The sequence below is a fragment of the Hoplias malabaricus genome, chromosome 18 (assembly GCF_029633855.1).
Source record: "Hoplias malabaricus isolate fHopMal1 chromosome 18, fHopMal1.hap1, whole genome shotgun sequence".
Lineage (NCBI taxonomy): Eukaryota > Metazoa > Chordata > Actinopteri > Characiformes > Erythrinidae > Hoplias > Hoplias malabaricus.
This window is the reverse complement of record NC_089817.1, coordinates 23,676,641-23,689,478: the sequence shown is the minus strand read 5'-3', so window position 1 is coordinate 23,689,478 and position 12,838 is coordinate 23,676,641. Positions and strand designations below refer to the sequence as shown.

The 12,838-nt window shown below is 38.2% G+C and overlaps 1 protein-coding gene across 1 annotated transcript; it reads right to left on the bottom strand.

Annotated features, from left to right (window-relative positions):
• Positions 1-1,039: 1,039 nt before the first annotated feature.
• On the bottom strand, positions 1,040-11,597 carry brap (BRCA1 associated protein). The gene is made up of 12 exons (XM_066650908.1): positions 11,134-11,597; positions 10,219-10,380; positions 9,749-9,932; positions 7,140-7,329; positions 6,866-6,979; positions 5,090-5,238; positions 4,459-4,534; positions 4,227-4,365; positions 3,479-3,588; positions 3,302-3,391; positions 3,099-3,202; positions 1,040-2,304 (listed from the first exon to the last, which is right to left on the bottom strand). Exons 1-12 carry the CDS (start codon positions 11,210-11,212, stop codon positions 1,935-1,937), a joined length of 1,767 nt encoding a protein of 588 aa, XP_066507005.1. The 5' UTR covers positions 11,213-11,597; the 3' UTR covers positions 1,040-1,934.
• Positions 11,598-12,838: the final 1,241 nt, after the last annotated feature.

Below are 12,838 nucleotides of genomic sequence, written 5' to 3'. Positions count from 1 at the left end.
TCTCTGATTTTCAGACGTGTGTGTCTGGAAGCAGTTATCCTAAATACATTTTCATTTTCATTCAAAATACATTGCTGGGTTTAACTAAATTCCCATTTTATAAATCCATCAGAGCGTTAATTCTGGAATTTATTTAGGATTTTTAGTTTTAGGATAATATGCATGGACATAGAATGCAATTTTTTTTAAATATTTGAATTGTAAACCATATTATGGAGACTTGTTAACCTGCAGCAGTGTGATACTGTAACAAATGAATCCATCCATCCATTCATTATCTGTAAGCACTTATTCAGTTCAGGGTCGCGGTGCGTCCAGAGGCTACCTGGAATCATTGGGCGCAAGGCGGGAACACACCCTGGAGGGGGTGCCAGTCCTTCACAGGGCAACACACACACACACTCACGGACACTTTTGAGTCGCCAATCCACCTACCAACGTGTGTTTTTGGACTGTGGGAGGAAACCGGAGCACCCGGAGGAAACCCTCGTGGACACAGGGAGAACACAGCAAACTCCTCACAGAGCGGGAATCGAACCCACAGGTTCCTGGAGCTGTAAGACTGCGACACTACCTGCTGCGCTACCGTGCTGTCTGTAACAAATTAATTTTTCAATTTACTTTATTTACAAAAAGCAGACCAAATATATTTAATATTTAATATTTTTACCTACTCTAATCATCATGCACTGCATGGATCACTAAATATTGCATTCATGATATGCATGCAGAGGTGGGCTTAATGCTGTGTAAACTAAACACACTGATTCAGGATCCCACTGGTGCACAGCAAGAGTGCTAGTCTAGAGACTACTTATTTCTTTTATTTATTTCGATTTATTAACAGCTGACCTAGAGGTTAATAAACTTATATAAGCCAAAAATAGTGAAATTGCATTAGATTGAATGGTATTTAAGCATTGTTCATATAATACAATCCACCACAATCTACTCTAAACATGAGTAGACGGTTCTGCATTTGTCAACTTCCGTATTCACTCCACTCTTATTTATAAAGAGAAGCCCATGTTGTGTCCAGTATGTTCTTTAATGAATTCAGTTATATGACAGGAAAATAATGTTCTTGCATCAAACATAATGGTAGCTTTTGAATAAACATTGATAGGATAAATACATACTTAAGTAGAATTATGGAACGATGTTTATGAGGTTTAACTGTAACACAGGTTTTCAATTTTCCTGCTACTGAGCTGTGAGTTCTGGAACGGAAAAACTACAGAATGTGATGCTGTAGCATTGTGCCCCATGCTACACTGGTTAAACACATGAACAGAGGTACTGCTGGGGTGCCTTCCTTTTTGGTTTCAGGCATAATCAATTCAAGAATAGAAGCCATTTTGCATTCAATAAAAGTAATATTATTTTAATGCAGTCAGCTTGAGATTGCATTTGATAATACTTCATTTTTTTTTTTTTTTTTTTTGGCTTTTAGAAAAGTATGAAAACGGTCTTCTCTAGGCACAAATAAAGTAAACTTTAGAATTACGCTCAAACAGGTACAAGGATACCTGCATGTTTTTGCTCCTAGTGTTGCTGTGCAAAGTTCTTTAACAGAAAAAGCAGGTCAGATTTGGGCTTCATTTGTCGCCACATGAAAGACCTCAAACAGCTTGAACACAAAACTCTGAAAACTACATTCAAATAAAACAGAAGCCACTCGATAAAACAGTGTTGAGAACCCTCAGGAGTCAGGAGTGCAGAAAATATCATTCTGATGTGAAGGGTTCATTAGTGCGATATGTGCAATATTATTCATACAGCCAGCATCTTTTCCAACCTCTTACCGAAACAAGAGGCACAAGGTTGATAGGGAAGATGAGTGAACTGACTAAAGTAACCAAACCAGCAGTTTTTATAGGCGACTTCAGTCTTACAGCAGAGAAAGTCTCCCTACGTCTGTCATTTATAGCAGTCTACTTTCCCCTCTTGGCCCGCCCCTTCCTGCCACTCAGCTTTCCAGATCCTGAAGCAGAGGGACCGGGCTGGGGGGCTGCCGGGGCTGAGGCGATGTTTATCTGACCCTCTTGAATCTCCTGGCGAGCATCAGCTGGCATCTGGTTGATCTGCTGCTGCGTCTCCAGGTAGAACATGATGTCACGCAGCTGCTCCTGCAGCTCAGCGATCTGGACGTCTTTCTGGGACATGGCCTCATGGCCTCGCTTTTCCTCCTCCTGCAACTGTCCCTGGAGTTGCTGCTGATTGGCTCTGAGGCAGCGGTTCATCTCCTGCTCCTCCCTCAGCTCCTGGCCTAGCTTTGACAACTTGCTATTCAGCTGCACGCATCTGTTGCAGAATGGAACGCAGATAGATTAGTGTTCATTTATTTCCACTTTTTACTCTTACTTTCTTATCCCCATTTCACCCTGTTCTTCAAATGGTCAGGACCAACACTGAGCAGGTTTGATCTGGGTGGTAAATCTTTCTCCATACTACAATGACACTAACGTGGTAGCGATGTGTTAGTGTGTGTTGTGCTGGTGCGAGTGGATCAGACACAGCAGTGTTGCTAGAGTTTTTAAAGCCCTGAGTGTCACTGCTGGACTGAGAATTGTCCACCAACCAAAAATATCCTTTGTCCACCACTGAAGGACTAGAGTATGAACACTAACTGTGCAGCAACAGATGAGCTACTCTCTCTGTGAGTGGACTCCCTGCTGTGTCGGATCCACTCCAGTACCAGTGCAACACACTTATGTTAGTGTCACTGCAGCGCTGAGAATTATCCAACACCCAAATCATACCTGCTCTGTGGTGACCCTGTGAGAGTCCAGACCAATGAAGATCAGAGTAAAAGGGGGCAAAGAATGTGTAGAACAGATGGACTTTAGTCTGTAATTGTAGAACTACAAAGTGCTCCTGTGTGGTCAGTGGAGCTACAAGTAATCCAGTAATTTTAGTAACTTTTAAGACACCAGAACTATGTTAAATTGTTGAATGTTATCCATTTTAAACACATCAACACACATAAAAAAAACATACATTTGTCCTGTATGCTGGCGGTGGCTGTTTAGCTTTTCTAGGTGTAAATATATAGCCACTAGAAAGTGTACAGGCAGTGAATATAATAATGAGTTTACTTCTTTTCCATGGACTGCTTTTCTTTTGTGAGTTCATTCAGTCTGAGCTCCAAGTTGTCACATTTCTCAATGGTCTCCTTGAACTTGGCTTTCATATTATTAATCTGAAACAAAACAGAGCACATTTTCACACTTCAGTGAACGCATACCACCATAAAACTATTTTGCTTCGTAAGATATTTTGAACACTATGTAGATATTACCTCTTCTGCTGTTTCTTTTTCAAGATGGACAATTTTATTTTCCCAGTAAATGCGTTGGGACTCCAGCTGGCTGGTCAGTAAGTAGGAGTACTGTGAAAGCGAGTCCAGAAATTAGAACAAATTTCATTTCAAACAATTACGGAGGTGTCAGTCTGCAGCTATCCCAGTACAACACACCTCAAGCTGTAATGCATCGATTTTCTCATCCTGGCAAGTGTCTCCTTCACACTCGTACTGCACCATTTTCCCATCTGTCTTGCTGGCAACCAGCCGATGCACGTAGTTATCTGCTCATATAAACAACAAGTGGCTCATTTCATGTCTCAACTGTGTGAATAAACAGGAACCTCAGGAGTCAACAAATGTGCAAACCCCACTGTAGTGCATCAATACATCATCGTGCATTGATCTAAAGCAACAACAGCACTGATTTTGGAATATCACCGTTGGCTCTACTAATATTCTATAATTACAATAACAGTTCTCAGGTCATTTCAAAACATTAAGTCTAAATTATATTAAAAATATAGCATAAAAAGGCTTTGTAAATTTTACAAATCAAATTTTCTCACTGAATCCTTTTTGAAATAATTCAGTGATTAGAAATTGAGGAGTGAAATGGTCAATATATCAATTAATATATTTAATAATTTATAATGAACTGACCTCTGTCATGAATGTATGTTTGACCTCCCTGGATTCATTGGGTTTCAGAACCATTTCACATAAAATGTAACAGCTTTTATTTTGTCACTGAGCTTTTAAGAGCTTCAAATGTCTGATTCCTATCTCCACCACTGTGAACAATCCTGACTGTGTGAGTTTCTCTAGAACAAAGCATTTCACCACTCTGAATGATTCTGCTTACAACTGTAAACATATTGAAAATTAAGTAGAATTGTCCCCCGACGCTAGATATGCATACCCCCTGCGTAGTCCCAGACACGGTGGTTGGTCAGCTGCATGGCATAAGTGTGCTGTGTTTCTTCAAAGTGCTTGTAGGCGTGGCGGCTGACGTAGCGCCCGCAGCCAATGTGGCCACAGATCAGGCAGATCCACAGATTCTAACAACAGAAATAAAATGCACTCAGGTGCGCATAAAGTACCAAGATAAGATTCAAGTCACATTTTCATGTGCTGCATTCAAACCTCATTACCTCTTGTACTCCGCACTCAAAGCATTTATTCTCCTCCACTGGCTCAGGGGTCTGACAGTACCTGCACACCGGGCACCTAAAGAGCAAGATCAACCCATAGGCACTCTTAAATACACCCAGAGAACACTGCACCATCACTGGCAGTTAGCAATTCTATTGTGCACCCTTAGAAATGTCATTGTCACATTGCTCACCTGATATGTCAAAGGTCACATACTACAATGGCACAACAGCCAAAAGAAAAAAAATAAAGTGGCAAAAGAACAAGGAATAATGGAGAACTACCTAGCAGGCCTTTATGACAAAGCAATGAGGAATATGGAGGAAAATGTCAACCAGGACAAGCTTAAACAAACAACAGATGTTAGAACAGTAAACGGTGCGTCATATGTCAGTGCATCATCATGAAAGGGGAATGTACAAGTTGGAATATATAAAAGACTATTAAAGTTCAGAAAAGAGTAGTCACTGAAATGACTAGGACTTCACTGGCTATAAGTGACTAAATCAAATGGGCTGAAATTATCCAGCAGTTCAATTTTCCAAGAGAATACATAATTTGAGTTTTGAAGAAAGCCAAAAGACAAACCGCGGCCTAGCTTACAGGAGAACGAGTAGTAGTTATACTCACGAGGCATCTTCCCAGCGCTGCAAACACTGGCTGTGGAAGCTGTGGTTGCAGAGGGTGGTCAGTACACCATTCACAGACTCGTCCATACGCTCCAGACACACAGTGCACTTTGGAAGCTCAGTCAGGTCCATCACTGGTAAGCTGGCCCCCTGATGAGACAAAGGAAATGTTCAAATGAAAACCACAAGGCATTTCATAAAATGTCAGTATCACATCCGTAGGCTCCACAAGGTCCAGTATACAAGGATAAATTGTGGGGTTTATGTTTAATCAAATACAATTCCCAGAATTTAATTTTCAAAACATTTTGATGAATAACAATCCGGAATCTGACGACGGCATGAAATAAAAAGCCTCTCAACACATAAACAGTATGTTTTTGTCCAAGAGCATAATCATTTGGAAACTGAAAGACAGCTCACATTCATGAAAATATTTAACAAGGTGTAGTTTACCGAACTGGATTTTTAATTAAGGTGGAACACGTTTTCAGAATTTGTGCATAATTAAATTATTAAAATGTCAACAGTTATTCAGAGTGATTTATTGTGAAATGCTTTGGCCTAAAATTATTTTATATTTTAACTGCAAACATTACACGTAAACAGATTGTTTCCACACGTATCGTCCCTTTTTATCCATTCCACTTACCACACAGATGCACTCTGAATTTCTACAAATACAGACTGCAGTTGTTCTACACCACTTCTACCCTGTTCTTCCATGATCAGTGTGCTCATAATCACTGATGCCCAACACAAGCTATGAACCAACAGATGACCTACTGTCTGCCAAGATAGGTCTATATGTTTACAAGTTTAAATGGTGAGTAAGATGGAGTAATCTTCCTTTCTACCTGGGTGGTATCTTGGTTACTCCAAAAACGTTATTCCCATTATTGGTTCCTACATTTCTTTCCCTGATACATCAATGGAGGACAAACCGACATTCCTTCTTATGTATTTTTGCAAATACACTTACGCCTGCAATGCTAAATAGGGTCTAAATTTTTCATGCACCCAATACAGAATGCCCCTTATGCTTTGGCCATAAATACATGGAAGTTTCTCAAAAATCAAACACTATTTTCTTCTCATTTCTACTGATTTCACAGACAGTGATGTACTATGCAAGAATGTAATTTCCTCCAGCATTTTTGTATTCAGTGAGAAAACATCCTTCTTACTTTCAATGGAAGTCAATGTAAAAGGATTTCATTCTAAGTCAGTTTCAAGAAATTATACTGTCCTGCAACCTCAAATGATGTAGTGAACTACAAATTGACAAATATGGAGATACCTTTTTTATTTTGGACAGTGAGGCTATGCTTGTAGTCACTAGTATGGTGTACCACCATGGCAGTGTGCATCAATGAAACCATGACAATTAAAGATCAACTCTGGTTCAGAAACACCCACAAACAATAGGCAATCAGTGGCTTGGGGGACGAGGGGCGAAAAATGACACTTCCGATTTGAATAAAGAGGAAACACAACAAGTTTTCTAGGACATATCCTCTCCCACCATGGCAGAGGATTAAGAGTTGCTTACATTTATAAGAGTTTCCAAACGTAATACTTCAATGATGTGATCGAACCGCAAAATCTGTGTTACTGTAATCTACTTCTACGTGGAGGAATCTGGCCCTAGAATAGCACTTCACATCTCAGACTGTGTCATACAGACCTAGAGTTCCTGAACAACCAAAAAGAAAGGCTTGGATATTCACTTGATAAATATGCATCAAATAAAATGGTGAAGTTGGCAAAGCTATACCTCTTCAGATTTTATCACCTCAGCCCTCTCCACATATACAAGCTGGCAAACAGCATCCTCAATGGAGTTGAACTGTCGGCCATTACAAGCTGTGTAGAAGCTGTCTGCATCAGCCTGCAGAAAGACAAAGTGCATATATTTTCATATAAACATAAACATGGCTTTAGGCAAATCAGCATCAACAAATATTTCTATAGGGAAAGAACAACAGGCCAGTGACACCCAAATACCACTTTGTGTGAAAGGATTTGGTGTATTGTGGATTGGAACTCACCTGGGTGCTGAACTTAATTAGCACCATGTACTGGTTGGGCGTAGAATCTCGAATAATCTTCATGTGCTCCATGACATCATTGAAGGGTGCCACAAATTTCATGAGGTCATGGCTGGTCATGGTTGTGGGCACAGTGAGCACGCAAAGCATGGCGCTCCGCCTCACGTCCTCCTTCAGTGATGTCATTTTACTGTGGTGTCGGCCCAAAGTAAACAAAGGTTAAAAATGCATTTGCATGAGTCACCTTCTAAAAAACAACTACTAGAACAAAGAGCACATTGTTTTGTCCGCTATGCAAGGCATTTCCATACATGTCAGTCTTTAATTATAGAGTGACAATTGCTATTATTTTGGGTCTGTACTCCAGCATGTTTGATTTAAAATGAATGATAAGGTTCACGATTTTAAAAACATATTTTATAAAATTATGAGGAGGTTTCCTCACCATCTGCTAACTCTCAAGTCTCTGAAAACAGGTCTAATGTGTTTACTAAACCCCAGTGTCCGTAATTGGGTAATAATTCTAAGTGTCTCAGTCCTTTATGTTAGGCTTTCTCTCTCTGCTCATTAAACAGAAACTGCATCTGGGAGGTGTTTAGACAGCTAACTCCAAACCATGAAAAACACAAACTGAGATGAGGATATTGCTTTATTCCTGCTCCATAGGTAGGTAATATTGATTTATTTCTACTGTTTAAGATTTCTTAAAGTGGCACTGACTCTAAATAACTAACTACATGAAAGTAAACACAGACTTAAAGTGCTACAAAACTAAACAATTCAGGTTACAAATGAGTTTCTGTGGTAATTCAAACATGAAAGACAAGTTAAACTTCAGCCATGTACAAACAACTGTCGTTTTTATCTCCCTCAGACATAACGTTCAAAAGACACGGAACTTCTAAACATAAACAGAGAGAGCAGCAGTTCCCCAGAATTGTAGACGTTACATTTAAAAATTTGATTATTACATAAAGATTGCACCACATAAGAAAAACTGTAGTCGGTGTTTACTTCAGGAAACTATAATTAGACTTTATTATTAGAATTAGATTAATCAGATAATGCATATAAATAGATATAGCAAGAGAACTAAGATTGACTGTAGGTGTTGCAATAGAATCATGAGCAGGGGAATCTCTATATTAGGAGGTGACTGACCCCTGTGGATGTCACAACAGATGTCACCCCTACAGATCTCTCCATCTCTCTCTCTCTCTCTGTGTGAAGGCCAGTACATCCGTTAGCACTCGTTGTGAGCACAAGGCCAGCCATTAAGCATTAGATTAACCAAGAGAGAGCAGATAAAGGACTTTGCTCAAGTGCGATAAGCTTCCAATATTGAGCTGTGGAGCTTGAGAGCAGCCAATAATTATAACATGTCTGCTACACTGTTTATGTTGGAAGTCAAATTTTGAGACATTAGATCTATCCTCATCAGAACTGATGATGTGATGAATGAATAGAACCCCGAGGCTCACATATTTCACTAATTCACCCCATGATAATAAACTAAGGTAATGTTTATGTTTCATTCAGATTCTTTATTTCCACCATAAAGCTGTGTTTCCTCTATGTGTATTTTATTGCTGCCACTCCATCAGAATTTAAATAATTATAAAAAACTGCAATTACAAAAGCAGAGGGCTTTTATTTTGGAGTGAGAACTACAGGAAGTGGAAAAATGATCGCTGACACCTGGCAAGCGAGTGAGAGAGATATAGAGAGGAAAGAAAGAAAGGTTAAACTAGCTTACATTAAGTTGATAGGTCAGTTGAAAACGTTTAGAATGTTACTTTGGCCTAATGAATTGAGCCTGTTTAGATTCTACATATAAGCTTTAAAATAGTGCCATCATAACTAACGTTCATTTTTAACAAAGATTAATCAAAGGACCAAGTTTGACCCCAATATTTATTTAGTAAATTAAGAGATTTTTTAAATTTAGAAATAATCAAAACTACACTGAGATAATGATAATAAAGAAAAATGCCCTCAATCCAGTTTGTCATGTTTACTACACTAACTTACGCATGTACTGGTTTTATTTCTCCCCATACAAATAATTACTAGTATTTTAACTTGTTTATCACAGAATATTTAGTGTTTTTTTAAAGAATTCATGGAAAATGAAGTGCTCTACGCCAGGCTGCAGTTTATGCCACTGAATTTATGAAAATAGTGTGTTAAATTTATTGTTGTGTATATATTTTCATCTTCACTTTTTAATCAAATTTTTGCACTTCACTGGTTGTGGGTGGGGGTATGTGGAGGTTGAGGGTGACTGCTACCGTTGCGAGAAGAAAAAAACAAATAAATAAAATCTAGAGGACACATTGTAAAAGAATATTATTCCAAATATAATTATCAAATGCTTTAATAATATTAAAACTTTTACTATATCTCTGGGACGGACGGTATACCGAACACACAAATCTGTAATCGATGCATATGGTCTAGACAGATTTACCTTACACTACAGGAAGTGTTGAGGGTGAAACAGCAAACTAGCTTTCTGCTTACTGTAAGATGTGGTGCATTTTGCAACTAAATGTGAATTCTTATAACTGTATCCGGAAAGGTGGCTTTGTGCCATTCAGTCTTCTTACTTTGTCTTGTAGAGATGCATGATGCCATGGACAATCTCCACTGATGGATTTCCGCTATAAAAAGAGATTTGATCAGGAAGCTGTTTGGAGGGTGACTCAGGGACAGCAGCTCCATCAGTCTGTTCCATTTCATTGCAGCTACTGTCCTCAGCAGGTTGATCAGCCTCCTTCTCTTCTGGCGAATCTACAATGGAATTTCTGTTTGGTGACTGATTTCTAAATGCTTTTAAAATGTACACTTAAACAGACTTATGCAGTTTGTGATAATTCAGTCGTGCTGTTTTTACAGTGCTAACTGATAACAATACAAATGCCATTCAGATACATTACCCTCATGCAGCACAACAAAACAAAACATGTTAGACAGCAATCATGATAAATTATATTTGTGGAATTACAAGTATTTCAGCTGCTACTACTGAAAACACATACAAGTAAATTGTTTACCAATAACAACAAACAGCTCTAACCTAGGTCAGACTTCAAGGTTTCGATCACCATGTCAGACATAACCCTGCTTCCAATATGCTGATGGAGGACGGCTGTTTTCTCCAGTTCCGTCTTGCCCACAAGTGCAGTCTTGGCAGAGCCCAGGGCTTTCTCTCTCATATCCTCTTCTGACATCTCCTCATCTGCAGGGAACAAGACAGGGTCAGCTTTCACCACTTGGCATCTTTAGTGAAATACAAACACCAGCTTCTCAGCAGCTCAAACTTTAGAACACATGTAACCAGCAAAACAAAACAGCAAATTTCATTAGGAAGCCTTTTTAAAAGTTTTTAAACTTTTTATAGCAGTGGAGACTAATTATTACCTGATCTCAGATGCTGAGATGCAGTGCTGTGTTGCTACAGACGCTGACAGGTTTGACTGAACTGACTGCCAGATTTGATCCTACTTCCTGATTGTTAGGTCTGCTTTTTTTAACCCTTGTTTACTAATTTTAAGATATTTTATTGCAATCATAAGCAATGTAATTGCTGATAATATTGTACCATTAAATATGACCTGTTTTGTTGGATGTAGTACACAAGTGTGTGTAAACTTTTCCCTACATTTTCTATGTAATAATTATTACATGAAACAATACTTTCATATGCCCATCCGTAATTCAATATAGTGTCACTCTACACTATTTAACTTTGAAACATCTAGTATTTCTGTCTAGTATTTCCTATCCAGCAGTGCAAAATATGGGGGGGGGTGGGGTGGGGGAGGGGGGGTCAGTAAGTCTGTGTGTGTGTAAATATAATATTTAATGTATTATTTTAAATGTGTACGACGTAGTCTTTGTTGTATGTATACATTAGAGTATGCAACATATGTAAATGTAAGCTCTTAAATCCATGAAGCTGTTTACAGAGGTTAAAAGCTGTGTATCTTACCAGCGCAGTACTGAAAGCCTTGCGGCATAAGAGACTGGTCTGCGAGCTCCAGGCGAACCACAACAAGTGAGAGACTCATGTGTCAAACTGTAAAACAGCAAATTTACACTGACATCCAGAGATTAATTCACGTGTTTAACTCTTCGGCAGACTTATTCCTTTCTTCTGACAAGGAAATATGACTCGTTTATTAAACTGGGACCTAAACTGTAAGACTTTCTCCTGACTCACGAAGAGCAAAGTAAAAACACAAACAAAACCACGCTAATGTTAGCGCTTTGAACAAAGGGAATTAAAACGACGACAGGGGTTTTAACACCACCTTTAAATAAACTAGAGCTCAGCGGCCCATATCCAATTTCACTACTTTAATATCGAGGATATTTCGTGCATGTTTTTAAAAGAAATAATACGCGACAGACAAGTGACGTTTAAGAATGAAGCTATAAAACCGTCTTCGTCGGGGCACGTGACCCCAAAGACTTCTTTCAAAATAAAAGTATGTTAAACTATAATAAAGCCAAAATAAAAGCATATTAAACTATATTAAAGACCCCTCCGGTGATCGATTGAGCCCCTAAAACTAATTGCTGTTATTAAAATATTAGAATTAGGATCTATTAATATGTAATCAGTTCCAATCTGTATCGCTACACCAATATAAATATATATATATATATATATATATATATATATATATATATATATATATATATATATATATATACTACTGACGACTACTGACGTGAAGAATGACCAATTAAATGGTTTACAGAGAAGGTTATCGACCAATAACGGTAGCTCTACAGTCAGATCGTGCAATCAAAAGATATTAGGCTACTTCACCACGCCCCCTTCTCACTCAAGCGAACCAATCGGAGTAGGGGAGGGCGGGACTAGTTTGTGAACGAAACGCTTCTCGAAGTTCTATATAAACTCTAGTAAAACAAAATCCCGGACGTTTGTGAAATTCCGCCCGGACATTTTTTTAAGTCTAAAAAAGAGGACATGTCCGGGTAAAAGAGGACGTCTGGTCACCCTAATATATATATATATATATATATATAAATAATATCACTTCCACAACCGATCAATTATTGTTGAGAAGGTACAAAATAAGGATGTAAAAATTATAAAATATTGAGGTGAATTTATCAAGTATAAGAGGAGCATCTACCACATCCGTTTTGCAAGCAAAGGATTTGTGCTTCACCAATTTCTTTATAAACTTTTTAAGAAAACTGTTAACCGTTTTTAAAAAATTCTCAAAGCATGACTGCAAAGAATTTAGCTCTTTAATCATCTATATAACATTATGAAAGGTTTCACAGAGTAATCTCAGTCCACTACTGAAAACATTACTGTTGAATGATTGCAACCTTCAAGACCTCAGATTGCATTGCATTTGTCATGTTACCTTGATAAATAGAGCCTCTTGGCTTCTGAATGTTGAGCAGCTGAAGTCTTGTTTAAACAAAAATATACAAAAATTCCATATGCGAACAACAATAATTTGTATCCTATTTCCCAAATATTTATAAAATGTAATATTGTAAAATGTAAAAAGTAAAAGCTATGCCAGTACTCAAAAAACTATGTAGAGTGTGTTACAGGCACCCAATCAAATCTCTTTTTATATTTGCTGAAAACTCTGGAAATAATTTCTTTGCACAATTGTCACTTAAATACATTTTCGAGAGAATTG